General features: G+C 49.4%; 1 protein-coding gene across 6 annotated transcripts in view; it reads right to left on the minus strand.

Annotated features, from left to right (window-relative positions):
- Positions 1-581: 581 nt before the first annotated feature.
- Positions 582-14,918, minus strand: part of HNF1B (HNF1 homeobox B) — a 55,162-nt gene continuing 40,825 nt past the window's right edge. For 4 of the 6 annotated variants that reach the window (XM_025440072.2, XM_025440071.2, XM_025440070.2 and 1 more), the window contains exons 7-9: positions 12,849-13,043; positions 10,019-10,137; positions 582-1,535 (exon numbers count right to left, since the gene is read on the minus strand). In XM_025440072.2, the coding sequence (XP_025295857.1) occupies positions 1,515-1,535; positions 10,019-10,137; positions 12,849-13,043 (335 nt within the window). In that variant the 3' untranslated portion in view covers positions 582-1,514. Of the gene's footprint in view, positions 1,536-10,018; positions 10,138-12,848; positions 13,044-14,918 lie in introns of those variants that run through there. The other 2 variants (XM_025440074.3, XR_003133551.3) reach the window with 2 other exon arrangements.

A 14,918-nucleotide genomic window follows, 5' to 3' on the forward strand; every position in this document is an offset into this window, starting at 1 on the left:
GCTGTTCAAGAGGAGACGGCAAAGCTGACAGGTACATCCTCCTTCCCAAAGTCCACACTGGATTATTTGTGGTAAAGCCCCTGCTGGTGGAGAGTCCAGGCCTTTGGCCTTTCACCTTTTGGACTCTTTGTGTTCATTAGCACCCTTGCTGAGGGGGAGACCCTGGCAGGAGGCAACACTCATAGGAGCCCATTCTCCTAGTGACTAACAGCTCTGTAGAAGGAAGGAAAGGTTGAGGTTAACACTTCAAATGAGGCCAATAAAGTTACACACCCACAGGGTTTCTATTTTTCCTGCTTTTTACCTATTACCAAGAGCTGGTTTTATTCCTCCATTCCTGTGAGTGATGGGGAAGACAAAGGTGTTGCCTCCTGCTCTGGTCAGAGCTCCTCGGAGGGCCTTGTGGAGTGTGGCTGGGGGAAGCAACTCTCCTTACCTTAGCAGTACAGCCGGCACCAAGACACTGAGACAGCCACGAGCCCAGTGGAAGAAATGGAAAAGTCCACGGGGAAACAGGGCCAGGGTTTCTTGGAGGAATCGTGGAAGAGGAAACATCAGAGACAGAAATAGGAGACTCTGGGCAGTGATAAAATAAACTGTTTTAATGGAGGGCGCTCTGAAAGGGTCCTCTTTCCTTGCGCTATCCAGCAGCCGGTTTTCCTGCGTTGGGGCTGAACCCCGGGCCCCCACCGGAAGCTAGGATATTACTCTGGCCCTAGGTTCAGCCCCTCCTGGATCCAGAGATGTGTCTGAATGACAGGAGATTGGAGTGAGCTGGCAGTCAGCCCCAGACCGTCCTGTGTGTGTCCAGGCCCAAGGGAAAGGGACAGGAGGCTTCACTTCCAACCCGGGATATTTCTCCATGGGGGGAAAAGGGTGAGGGGGAATAATCACTTTGAAAATCCAACTCTGGTCTTTACAAAGAGAACTAATAGACACTTTAGTGGTATATACAGGGTAGGGGGGAAGGGGAATGGAGGGGCAATTGCACTTAATTACATACGGTAGGTTATAGTTTACACCCATTGGAGAAATTTTACTTCTTCAAAAGAAATCTCACAATCAGCTGGGGGGGGCTGGGGGGGGGGACAGGAGGCTGCTGATATTTACAGAATGTGTGGCTCAGTTCAATAGCATGTGTCCTCCTCATTTCAGTAACAGATTCAAGTTTTTCGCATCAGTTTGTTCGATGAAGGAGTACAGTGTAGACACGACAGCTTTCTCTCTTCCGCCTCCGTGGCTTCTTGTCTGCTACCCGGAGGCCGAGTGGCAGTACCTGACATCTCGGAGAGGTGTGGCGACAATACTGCATAGAAGGGAAGGGAAGCTGCCCTCTGGGCTGTGCCTCCGAGCGCATTGTCCTTGTCTGAGGCGCCAGCGGGATGTCAGGTAGGCAGGGACCTCTCAGAGGTGCCTGTCAGGCCCCAGGGCTTTTCTGTGACAGCGGCCCGGAGGGTGACGGCGCGGAAAATGGGGTCCTTGTTGCCGTGCACAAAGTGAGCAGTGAGTGGGCATCACCAGGCTTGGAGGGGGCACTGTAGAGAGAGGAGAGAGAGCTCAGCTGTGCAGAGAGCAGGGATGATGCCACTCGTTTGGCTTCTCTGGGGGAGCTGAGGCCCCACTCGGCCAGCCAAGGGCCCGCCGGTGTCCCATGGTGGTCCTGAAGCATGCTCCCCGTAGGAGAACTCACGAGCCAGGTTTCCCGGCCACTTCAGGACACAGAGGTGAACTGCTGCAGGCCCTTGAAAGAGTCACAGCTCACTGAGCTTTATCCTCAAGTCAAGCTCCTCTTTCTGCGATCGTGGGGCTTACCGTGTGCTCCATGGGGTTGCAACTTGTAAGGGAGGGAGCTCTTGCCTCTCGTGGAAGTAAGCGTCCTTTTCTTAACACATCTAAGGACAGGGGTCCCCCCGGGCCACCGATCCCCAGACTTTAATGGATCTATGGGTCCCCAACAGCCTGTGAAACATGTGGATTCCGACCAAGTGGGCTTGAGGTGGGCCTTGGCACCTGTGTTTCTAATCAGCTCCCAGATTGTACCAGTGCTACTGAACTACCTGAGCAACAGGCTATGAAGCACCTGAGAAAATCATCGCTTGCTCACACAACATATTGGGGAAGAAGTGTGGGAAATTGCAAATGTTTTCTATAGGCTTGCTCCAAGTAAGGCAAAAAATCTAGGCTGAAGGCCTCTGATGCCAGGCTTCCCCGGGGAGCTGGGGGTGGGGGTCAGGAGTCTCCAGGATGGATGGAGAAACCCTCCCAGAGGAGCCACACCCTCCGTCCTGGGGCAGCCTCTCCTGCCAGAGCCCTGGGCCTCATTCATTTCAGCTGTCATGGAACATTATTCCTAGCCTTTTCCCTCCAGAGAGGCCCTTTCTGCTTTCCTAGCTTCTTCCTTCCCTTTCACCTGTTTTGGCATTTAAGGAGAAAGTTCTGCTTTTTGGCTTTAATGGCTCTCTCTCCGAAGACTCTTCCTGAAACACTCAGAAGCCCACATGCATGGTCATGTGTGTGGTGCGCGTGCGCACATTTGCACACACACACGCCTATCATTACTACTAAAGGCCTATTATCCCATGCTTATCTCGTGAATCAGTGCTCCCACCCATAATCCTGTATGAGGCTGCCATCATGCCCATTTTACAGATTAGGAAGACCAGAGTGAATTGTCCAAGGTTTGCAGAACTCAGGCAGCATAGAGACAGATTCAAACTGGTTCTGGGTGCCCTCTGGCACGTGTTCTTTCTAACATGTTCTGAGGTGAACAGTCTTCCATTAGCTTTGTGTTCTTAGTCAAGGCACCCTCTCTGTGCCTCAGTGTTCTCACCCATAAAATGGAGGTTGTTGAGGGGTCAGGTGAGCCGACACACGAGAAGTGCTCAGAATTAGCACCGGGCTATACAGGGTCTGGTCTATGAACCCTCTTCAGAGCATGATTGAGCTGCACATTCATTAGAGGGGACAGGCTCTGACCCTTTGAAATTCTTGAGGCCCCGGTCAGGGTCCTCTGATACCCTTTGCCTCCTCTTCCTCCCGCCACCCACCCCCACTTTTGAGTCTCTTGACTTCCCACTATCAGCCTTTTTCCAATTTTCAGATTTCAGGTGAGGAGAGAGAAATGGCTTGTGACCTTGCAGGTTTCAATAGAAGCGCAAACAAGAAGGGCAGATAAGGAGACGCCAGCGAGATTCTATGACCTGTCATTAGGGATGGGCTTCCCAGCTATCAAATGTTTGCTCACATAATAAAATGGTGGCAGAGCTCTAAATGTTGTCAAAGGAACTCGAATTATTTGTCCCCTTCAGAGTCTAAACACAAACAGTTGATAAGGGGTGCGCTGTGGTCCCTCGGAACCAAGGCCCAGCATACCCAGCTCCACGGGAATCCTGCCCACCTTCCCTCTGAAAGGGGTGGTAGTAAGGACGTCCTTGGTTCAAGAGGGCTTATTATATATGTTTAGGGCCAACATTCATGGAGGTCCGACGGTGTGCCAGGCACCATGCCAAGAAAGGGCTTTACACACATCCTTGTATTGGATTCGCACACCAACCCTTTGAAGCAGGTAATGATCATTCCTTTATTGAACACATTTTTGAATGCTTTCTATACGCTTAGCACTGTTTCAGGCACTGAAGTTGCAGCCATGACTAAGATCCTGTCCCTATCCTCGCAGAGTTTTTGAATAGTATGTAAATGAATATATATGTTTGTATACACATGTGTGAGCATATATATGTATATATATGTACATATGTCTATAAAATAAAATTTCAGATGGAGATGAATGCTCTGTAGAAAAATAAGCATGATAACAGGTTAGGCTGATTTGAAGGAAAAGGGAATGATTTACAGAGGGCAATCAGGAGGGGCTTCCTTGAGGTGGTAACATTTGAGCTAAATGAGATGTGGGAGCAACCAGGCAAAGATATGCATTACGGGGTGTTCCGGGCTAAAAAAGACCACAAATGCAGTTCCACTGAAGCGGACTGGAAGACGGAGAAGAGGAGGGAGGTGAGAAGCGCAGGGTTGGCAGGAGGCTGATCACACTGGGCCTTGGAAGCTGCTGTTTTGGCTTTGTTGGAATGGTTAGCTACTGGAGAGTTTTGATGCAGGGTGTGTGTGTATTTTTGGTTTCCTCTTTTAAGAGATAATTCTGGCTACTGTGTAGCAAGCAGACCATAACTGCCATCATGGGGCCGGAGTGAGAGTGAGAGTGGGAAGTTGTGACCACTGTAGGGAGTGAGGGAAGGGGCTAGACTGATGGGGTGGTGAAAAGTGCTCAGATATGGGATGCATTTTGCAGGATCCCTAGTGGAATTTATCCGCAGACTGGTTGTAGGGGTGTGCAGAGAAGAATCAAGGAGACTCTAAGGTATCTCCTCTGAACAACTAGTATCATTTTTGGAAATAGAGAAGCAGTTTGAGTAGGGAGAAATAGGGGCAAAATGAAGAGTTCCTACTTTAGCGGAGCTTGTCGAATATATTAGGCATGTACACGTCCGTGCCAAAGATGCACTAGATTTGTGAATGGGCACTCAAGGGAGGGGTCTATACTGGAGACAGAACTACCGGATCGGGGCATCTGGGTGGCTCATTGGTTGACTATCTGCCTTTGGCTCAGGTCATGATCCTGGGGTCCTGGCATCGGACTCCCTGCAGGGAGGCTAGTTCTCCCTCTGCCTGTTTCTTTCATGAATAAATAAATAAAACCTAAAAAAAAAAAAAAAGAACTACTGGATCCATCAGTATGTACACTTGATTCAAAGCCATGGGATTGGAGGAGATCACCCAGGAGTGAACACAACAGAGAATGAGCTATAGGACCTTCCAATAACTAAACGTTGGGAAGACAAGCTGCCAGCTATGGTAATGAGGAGTGCCACAGTGGGGAGAACCAGAAAAGGGTACTGCCCCCAAATCCAAGTGCAAAAAGGAGGGAATGATTAGCTATGTCAGGGGCAGAGATCGGAAAGTACCCACTGGGTTTGGCAACATAATGGTACTAGTGAGCAGGACAGGAGAGGTTTCAATGCCATGTGAGGACAAATGCTCCTATCAGGAATAGCCTCAAGACAGAATTGGGGCTGGGGAAGTAGAGACATTACAGATAACTCACGCTATTATTATTAAGATTAATATGGCTGGGGCAGCCGGGGTGGCTCAGTGGTTTAGCGCCACCTTTGGCCCAGGGCCTGGTCCTGGAGACCAGGGATCGAGTCCCACATTGGGCTCCCTGCATGGAGCCTGCTTCTCCCTCTGCCTGTGACTCTGCCTCTCTCTTTCTCTCTGTGTCTCTCATGAATAAATAAATAAAATCTTAAAAGATTAATATGGCTCTGTTAATTAAAAATAATGATGGGGTGCCTGGGTGGCTCGTCGGTTAAGCATCCAACTCTTGATTTTGGCTCAGGTCATGATCTCAGGGTTGTGAGATCAAGCCCCATGTTGGGCTCTACACTGGGTGTGGAGCCTGCTGAAGCTTCTCCCTCTCCCTCTCCCTCTACTCTTCCCTCATCTTTCTCTTCCTCTCAAATAAAATAATAAACAAACACATAAATAAAGTGTAATAGTTATCCTTCTAGTTTTACAGATGAGGGAACTGAGGCCTAGACAGATTGTAAGCAACTTGCCCAGAGTCTCACAGGAGAAAAGTCTGTGCTCCTAAACACAAGGAAGTTTTACTTCCTTTAGTCCTTTCTACCTTCCACGTGTGACCACGGGGAAATAAATGCCCTTTCCCATTTACAATCTTCCTTCCTGAGCTTGAGACACACTCAGTGTGGCCAGCAGGGGAAGCCATGTTTGCCCCAGCTGCCATGTGGGGCTATGTGTTTCAAGCCAAGCACCAACCTGGGAACTCACAAGACTTACCGCATTTGTTCCTTTCAGTGACCTCCACAGAAGAGGAATCATTATTCTCGTATTACAAGTGAGGAACCTGAAGCTCAGAGAGGCTAGGACTTTCCCCTGAGGTCACACAGGAAAAAGTGGTAGGATAGTAGGCCTGGGTCTGCATAACTGCCCAGTTGGTGCTCTTATTAAACATCACACTGTCCTGCCTGACCAGCAGTGGAGAAGGCTGGAATAGGGGGAAGCTGCTGGGGATTTCTAAGAGGCTGTCTGCCTCCTTCTTGTCAGCACCCCTGATGAGTGACTGCTGGCTGGGGGGGGAGCCTCTCCTGACCTCTCTCTAAACTAGGAAGTGGGTGCAGAGGTTGTGGAAACAGGATTCGGCACGCAGCCTGCCCACACTTGCTCTAACCCATGTCAGTGCTTGCTGTGTTTTTTTTTTCCAGACTGGCGGGGCATTGTCTTATAGGAGCTCAGGCACAGACCCACTCAGATGGTAACTTGCCGGCACCCAAGGTTGAAGAGGAGGGGGAGGCAGCAGTTCTGGAAAGGACAGAGGCAGGAGCTGCAGGTGACAAAGTTCCAGCCTGAGGTTCCTGAAATGTGATCCACAAGGCCCTGGGTCATATGTCTGTCCTGACAATGGAAACACTGGGATCAGATACAAGTTCAAATCCTGGCTTTATTTAGCCTTATGCCTGCATTACCCTGGGTCATTTTTCTGAATGCTGAAAAATGGATATTAGAAGGTGAGCGTTGTTGACTGGATTTGGAGTGAGAAGACTAGTCTGTAAGTCCAGCTCCAGATTTATCATCTGTGTGAATTTGGCCAGATGCCTCCCCACCTCTGAACCTCAGTGTTTTGCTCAGGAAGGTCGGCATAAAAAATATCTACCTTGCAGAATGGAGAATGGGTGGGAAGGGTAGCCAGGAAAGGTAAGAATGCCGAAGCACCTGGAGTGTTGCTTTGCAAATGGGAGGCACTCAAAAAATGCTAGTTCTGAATAATTCATTCATTCATTCATTCTTCATTCATTCATTCATATTTACTGAATGTCTACTATAGCCCAGGCATTTGGCTAAGCACAGAGGTCTCTGGTGCTCTGAGAAGTCCCTGCACTATTTGCTTTTTTTCCTGGGAGTGGGTGAGAGCACATCTGTGAATCAGCATAAAAATAGGAAGCAGGCATCTGGAGCCTAGGCTGAAGAAGTGGGATGGATGTGTTTCAGAGATGGTTCTGATCTGGAGAAATTTTATTGATGGAATCCCCTCTGGCCCCATGTAGACCAAGCAAGGAGTTAAATTCTGAAGGAGTCAATAGAAGGTAACTCCTAAGGGATCACAGATGGAAAGGAGAAAGAGGGAGGGAGGCAGCACTTGACCATGTACCAGCCCCTCTCTCAGGCACTGTTAACATCCTATGAGGTGGGGGTTGGATTTTCCCCATGAGAGATGCAGAGGTGGTCTCACAGGGTGAATTAACTGCCCAAGGTCACATGAGGGTTTGGGGAAGGAACAGGGATTAATGCAAGGCCAAGGCCGCCGGCTTTTCCTAGCACTCTGTGATGCCTCTCAAGAAGCATCATCCAGGAGGATGTGTCCCTTGGCATGGAGCATCTGTGCACAGTCATGGCCCCATTTGCCGTGCACATTAGCATAGGAAAGATTCAGAGAAGCCTCGCCTTATGGTGTGTAACTGTTTAACCCAGCCATTTAACCCAGCTGTTCCTCCAACACAGATGACCAAGGAATCCTCCTCTTCTCACACCATGTGCCCCTGGATTCCCAGCAAAAGTCTTGAAACTCCTTTTGGAAGATAATACTTTAAAACAAAGAGAAAGCAGACTTGCTACCAGGTCTCTTTCAGAACTCCTTTCTGACCCTTTGCCATAGGGACAGGGTTAGCACGAATTTCTTCACCTCAGTTCTTTGGGTTGGGAGGCAGCCACTTTAATCTCACTTGACTTCATTCTGCTCTCCCATTCCTCTCCTCCTTCAGTTTGGAGGAAGAAAGTTTCCTGACTGGAACACTTCTGTAGGGCTGAATATTACTCTTGTTCCTGAGCATTAGGACCACAAGAGTGGTAAATGTGGTGGGTATGTTAGAGATGGAGGGTGGAAGGTAAGTATTGTTTAAGTGGAAGGAGCCCAGGATTTAGAGCCAAAGCCCAGGATCTGAAGGTCCAGCTCTAGAACTGACCACCTGTGAGATCTTAGGCAGGTCACTCTCCCTCTCTGAGCCTCAGTTTCTCCCTCTGTATGAAGGAAGTGGCAATAAAAAGAAAATAATTTAAACATAAAGTGTCCCGTGAATAGTTTTATCCTAAGTGTAATCACCCTTCTCTTCATCCCAGAAATGAGTCTACTGCTAGACTCCTGAACCGCCCAGGGACATAGGGACAACTTCATGGTGGTTCCGGAGGGCTGTTCATGAAGCTTCAAGGTCGGCTGGCCACTCTGTCCAGTGGAGGGGAGAAGCCATCTGGGGGCCAGGGCCGAGTCTCAGAGAGCATCTTGAAGTATTTCGATTAAGAAACCATTTCCTGAATTCAGAGGGCTTGTTTCAACAAGCAAGCATCAAAGTCAACTTGGGAAAGACAGGAATAATTAATCAGAACCCTGTCTAGGGCTGACCAAGCGGCAGATGGATTGATAAACCTTTCAAAGGGGAAGGTATTCCCAAGCAGGGCTGCTGCGCCTGAATGCCCCCCTGACTGAGATTTGTGAGCATAGATAAATGTTTTCCCTGCTCACTACAAAGAGTGGGAAATCGCACAGGAGTCGAAGGGCAGAGTCATGGGGGGAGGTGTCCTTTCATCTTCCATTGGATGAGAGAAGAGTGGCAAAGCAGGTCCCACACACCTCTCCCTCTCCCCTCTACTCCAAAGCCCAGCTGCCCAGGCCGTGTGTGTGTGTGTGTGTGTGTGTGTGTGTGTGTGTTCATGAGTGCACATGCACAAACCCAAGACATGCCAGGCACTTAATCTGCACGACCTCATCAAATCCTCAGAACAAGTAGATGTTATGACTGTCATTTTAAAAGTGAAGAAATGAGGGCTCAGAGAGATCAAGATCACCAAACAAGTGGCAAAACCAGGCACAGAACCTACCTGCTCTACAATGCTGAGAAACCAGGAGGAGATGTGGGCAAAGGGAAGAAGAGAGAACCTGAGCCCATGAAAGAACCTGCTAGCAGCACGTGGTGGTGGAGAATGTATGGTTCACAGGACTCAGATGGAAAAAAGACCATTGACAAGACCAAATCCTGTGAGAGGCTCTGATATGAAGTTCAAGGTTGTCACCTACTTATCTAGTAATCAATATAGAGGCCACATGGTTCTCACACTGCGTAGACCCCAGCTCCTAAAAGGTCCCATTGTATTATTCTGGAATCGCCAGGCGTGTTCAGATGTCTCACCCTGTTTCCTAATTCATGGTGTCCCATGACAGTCCAGCTGTCCAAGCTGCAGGGACGAGCCTTGTCTTTGACTGTCTTTACTACTCCATCAGCTCTTCATGGAGGTGGGAACTAGCCATCTGCCGGAAGGGTGACTGAGCCTCTGGATTTCCCACTTTTAGTGCACCAGGAAGTCAATTCTAAATTTTTTTAATAAAACACCAGGTCAACGCAGGCCCCTGGAAGGCCAGGCTGCCTACTGGGGAATCTCCATGGTTTGGTAGAATTGGGTCATTCTCTGGAACTTAGAGCATTCTGGGTCCAGCATGGTCCTGGAGGGGGGAGTTGTCCTCAGGACCCTGACTCCCTACTCGTCCTTTCCACTGACTAACTTGTAGAAAGCCCTCAGAGATCCCTCTTGCAAAGCATGAAACCCTACAGAGGGTGTGGCTTTCCCAAGTTGCCCTTGGAAACATCTTTTCCATGGATCACCGATCAGTCCATGGGGGACGATTCAGTCTCAATACCTCAAGGCTCTGTGTAATCCAGTCTCCAGTGATTTATTAAGCTCTGGTTATTTAGTGGTCTTGTTGGGGGAAGTTGGGGTGAGCAGTAAGTCCCTTTAGCCGGTGGCCCACCATCTTTGCCCTCTGACCCCAGGGATTCCTTTAGCAAGTAATGAGGCACCTGGGAAGGGCCAGGCTCCACACTCTCTCTGCACATCAATAGCCTCAGACATTGCCCCCTCCCCATCCCACTGGCATTACCTGTTTACTGGAAGACATGTTGGTAAGCGTACTGATGCTGCTGGTATCCGTGACCACCATCGCAGATGGAAACCGGGAGGTATGGGAATACTGGGGGGGTTCCTGCTTGTGTGTATACACTGGAGAGACAGAGTGAAGGCAAAGACAAGGTGTAGATCACACAGGTGTATACACAGCTATAGACCCCCCATCCCACACCATAGCTCCTGTGTCCCCAGGCAGGTAAAAGGGGATGTGGCGCTGGTGGTTTTGGAAGGCAGCAGGATGCGGTAAAAAGAATAGCCATGTGTTTAAATCCTGGCTCCTCAATTAAGTTGCTTAACCTCAATTTCCTTATCTGTAAATTGGGAATGATACCTATTGTAGGATTAGAAAACATCATGTGTAAAGTACTTTGTACCAAATACATAAACAGCTTTGCATAGTGTCTTGTATATAGTAGTGGATGGGGATCCCCGGGTGGCGCAGCGGTTTAGTGCCTGCCTTTGGCCCAGGGCGCGATCCTGGAGACCCGGGATCGAATCCCACGTTGGGCTCCCGGTGCATGGAGCCTGCTTCTCCCTCTGCCTGTGTCTCTGCCTCTCTCTCTCTCTCTCTGTGTGACTATCATAAATAAATAAATAAAAATTAAAAAAAAAATATAGTAGTAGATGGTGCTTCTGTTCTCCTGACTTTCAAGTCAATGTTAGATGCCTGGGCATCAACAAGTGGCCATTAGGCACAAGTGGTGCATTGGAGATTTTAAGTCAAAAAAAGTTCTAAGTATGGGATGCCTGGGTGGCTCAGCGGTTAAAGAGTCTGCCTTCGGCCCAGGGCGTGATCCTGGACTCCCGGGATCGAGTCCCACATCGGGCTCCCTGCATGGAGCCTGCTTCTCCCTCTGCCTGTGTCTCTACCTCTCTCTCTGTGTGTGTCTCATGAATAAATAAATAAATAATTAAAAAAAAAGTTCTAAGTAGCTAGCGAACATAAACGAGCTGGTCAGCATAAGCTTATCATATCTGCCGTGATTCAAGCACCAGGTCTTATGCAAGCAATTATAAATTAATCATTATAATTAGACACGGGTATAATTGAATAATTCTGGGTTGTTCCAGTTTGCACTAAAATGACATCGTATGTCATTTTATGACATCACTAGGAAGGATGGTAGATAAACGGAGACTAGATTCAAATAAAACCTCCAGGAGCATGTGATCCATTTTTTAGTTTTTCCAGTATTCTTTACCAAGTCTAGAATCTTTGGACTCATGATTTATCCATTAGATTCATATAAATTCCAAGTCACAAGACCAACTAACAGAAGCATGTGGATGCTTGGCCCTGAGGGAGAGACCAGCCTCTTCTACCATAGCATCCTCTAGTAGGGAATGGGGTAAAGGTCATGCCCTGCTACCCTATCTTGTCCTTTCTGTGGAGGGAGGCTGGTTATTGCCTGGTCCTGGGGCCCCCAGCTGGGCCTCGGTGGTCCAAAGTCCCTGGGGACCTCTCTCTGACAGTCTCACCTGGGCCTGGCCCCTGAGGAATCCTGCCCAGGTGAGGGGGCAGGAACAAGTAGGGGCCCTGAGAGAAAGGAAAGTAGGTACACGTGGTCCCAGACGCTGCTACAGGTTATGGCAGATTTTTTCAGAAGCCACAAAATATGTGATTGGAATGCGAGATGATGTTTAGAAACCAGCTCCTCAGGCCTGAGGCGGGGAGAGAGCCCTGAGGATAGAAGAAGGCTGAACTTGGCTGCTCTGCCTCAGACTCACAGCTCTAAGGCAGCCAGGGGAGAAACAAAAATCCTCTTCCCCATTCCTGCCTCGTCCTATTAAAAAGTCCCTTAATAAATCATCACTTGCATTTCTCTAACTCTTAGGTTTACCAAACACGGTTCATACCCATTCTTATTTCATCCCCATAATCACTCTATGTTATTTATTTCATCTCCATAATCACTCTACATTCCATTTTATGGATGAGGCAATTGAGTGACTAAGTAACTTTACCAATGGCTACACAGGTGGTAAGCTTCCGAGCCAGGATTTAAATCTAGGTGTGTCTGACTCCAAGATGATCGCTCTATTCCAGAGACTCCTTTGTGTTCCTGTGGGATTGTGCCTGCTGTGATTTTTCCCCAGACTTGTAGGCCAGGGGCTGGATCCTGACCTGGGGCTCAGGATGGAGGCTGGGGGTGGGTGGGAAACTGGTTGAAAGATAGGACTTGGGAGTAGTTGTAGAAATAGGATATGAGAACTAGCCTGGGGGCCAGGTGGGGTAGGGAGTGCAGAAGCACTAATATTCCTTATCCAAGATGGCGTGCACATGGTACTTTCCACCTATATCCATGTTTTTCCATTAGAGATATTTGGGGTATGTAAATTGGACAGCATGGGGAATCTAGAAGACTCTTCAATTTCAGGGAATGCAAATTGCATGCCTACTCTTGTCATTTGGTAATGGCTGCTTGGGATTTTAGATTGAAAAGGCCAAGTTAAGGCTTATGGGGAAAAGGCGCTGTGGTTGACTGGTGAGCCCATCCATGGGTGCCAGAGTGGGATGGCATGTGTTCCACACATGGGCTACCCCTGCTATCTCCAACTCCCCTTTACACATAGGCCTCAACTGTCCTCTTTCAACCTCTCCCAGGAATGTTGGAGGTAGAGGGTAGGTCTAGGAAAGGCACAGCCACACAAAGTCATGTTGAGAAACTGTGTGGGTTGATAACAAAGTGATCAAATCAGTACACTTCTGAGCAAGTACAGATCCAGAGAGGGCAGAGGTGGGCTGCTTAGGGCCCTTGGTGATGCCCACCCCCACTCTCCGTACCCCACACCCGCCTCCTTACTGTGGGAGTTCTGCAGCTGAGTCACGGCTGCCATGAAGGGCTGCTGGGTCATGTGGCTGCCGGGACTCTGCTGCATGAGGGGCTGCTGGTGAGGGCTGTGCAGCTGCTGGGAGAACTGGACAGGCTGAAGGGCTGCCAGGCTGCCGGCCACACTGTTGATGACGGGGACGCTCTGTGCTTGGGAGGTGTTGAGGCCTGTGGGAGCAAAAAGGAAAGATCAGAGGTGGCTTTGGGGATAGGGAGAAGTGAGAGGCCGGATATGGTCACTGACTGAGCCCTGCTGTGTGCCAGGCATGGCTGGGCCTCCCGTGAGAGACTGCATGGGAAATGATTTTATAGATCCATTCTACAAAGAAACAGAGGCTCGGAAAGATGGACTTGCTTATGTTCCACAGTAAGATGTGAATGGAAATGGGCTTACACAGATCTGAGTGGTTCCTCCCAAACTTGGCTCCCTTTAGGTGGCTGGGGCCCTGGGAAACCTGCCTCTAACTCATCCACTCCCTCCAGGCCTGACTGGCAGAGAGAGGCCTGCCTGGGTGCCCCAGGGGCAGTTAAAGGCAGCCCCTCTCAGGCACAGATTATTGCTCAGACCTGTCTGTCCAGCAGAGGGCAGCAGTGTTCAGGAACTCACATTGTCATTAAAAACCAAACCAAAACAAAACAAAAACCCCAAACCACCTGCACAGTCTGAGGAGTATGAAGTCAGAAGCCCCTCATTTAGTAGACTTGTGCAAAGACCTTGGCAGAGGTCAGGTGCTCATCCTCTTGACTAGAGCAGAGAGGGGGAAAAATACCAGACCTAGGCCAGTCTGTGGAGCAGACATGTCTTTTTCTGGCGGCACAGGGTTTGTGGCATTCAAAGGTCCAGGTGCTGGGAGGAGGAAGATGTAAGTTGAAGGTTGGCAGTTGACAGCAACTCTTGGCATCTTTCTATTCTGGAGATGTGAGGCCTCTGTGGTACTGTTCTGTTTCTACATCCCAAGGCCTCTTCAGAACAGGGCCTGCATTGCAGAGACTAGGTCCCTGGTCCCCCAATCCCCCACTCCATGTGCTCCCTGGGCAGGAATCTGGGGGAGACAGCCAAGCCAGGGTGGGAGTGGGGATGAGAGCATCAGGGGCAAGACACTCCAACCTTTTCCCCAGAGCTGCCAATGTTCCCTTGACCTTGCTTCTGTGAAACGGGGGGCAGGATGGAATGATGAAGAAAATCCAGAAAAAGGTCTCTTTCGGACAAGGGTGTGTGAGATACCTAGAGAGCCTTTCCTGAAATGGAGAAGGTTCCAGAAGTGGGTTTGAGGGAAGTCCTCTAGAGATAGCACAAAGACCTCAGCCATTGCTTACTCAGGGCTGTAGCTGATACTGTTATCAGAAACCTCAAAGGTGAGACCCCTGAGCAGAAGTGAAAGGAGAATAAGCCCCCTCCTGGCTTTCTTGGTGGGGTGCTGGGGCCGGGTCCTCTGATCCCCCTCAGACCAGCACTATCTCCCACTCCCCAGGGGCTCAGGTCCCCAAGCTCGAGTCTCACCTGATACCCTAATATCCTGTTTCCCTCCCCTACCTTCTGCTGTGGTCTCAGTCTCCTTGAGAGGCCCCACGGACTTGCTGCTTCCCCAGGAGCCCACTACTGCTGCTCTTTTGGGAAATCTCTGCCCAGAAAAGCAAATTACCCTGTCAAGAGTGGATGACATTTGAGGGCACAGTTCTGAAACCTGCCTGTGCTGTAGAATCATCTGGGGGAACTCTTTAAGAAATATACATTCCTCCGCCTCACCCAAGACTTAATGAGTCAGAACCTTTGGAGGTGAGGCCCAGGAATCTTATTTTCAACACAGTCTATGATGCTGCCGTGCCTCAATTCCAGGATCGAGAGCCACTGATGTCATTCTAGCTCCCACGGAGTGTGACTCTTGGCCTTTTCACCTGTTTTCTGGGCACTAGGCACAGATTCCTGCCTGAGAAGCTTATTGTCCAGTCCAGTAGGTGAATAGAGAATGAGGAGGAGTCAGCAGTGCCAAGGACTTTGTTATCATATTCTCTGTGGGCCTCCATGGGCCCGAGCAGGACCCT

This window comes from Canis lupus, chromosome 9 (assembly GCF_003254725.2).
Source record: "Canis lupus dingo isolate Sandy chromosome 9, ASM325472v2, whole genome shotgun sequence".
NCBI classification, from domain to species: Eukaryota; Metazoa; Chordata; class Mammalia; order Carnivora; family Canidae; genus Canis; species Canis lupus.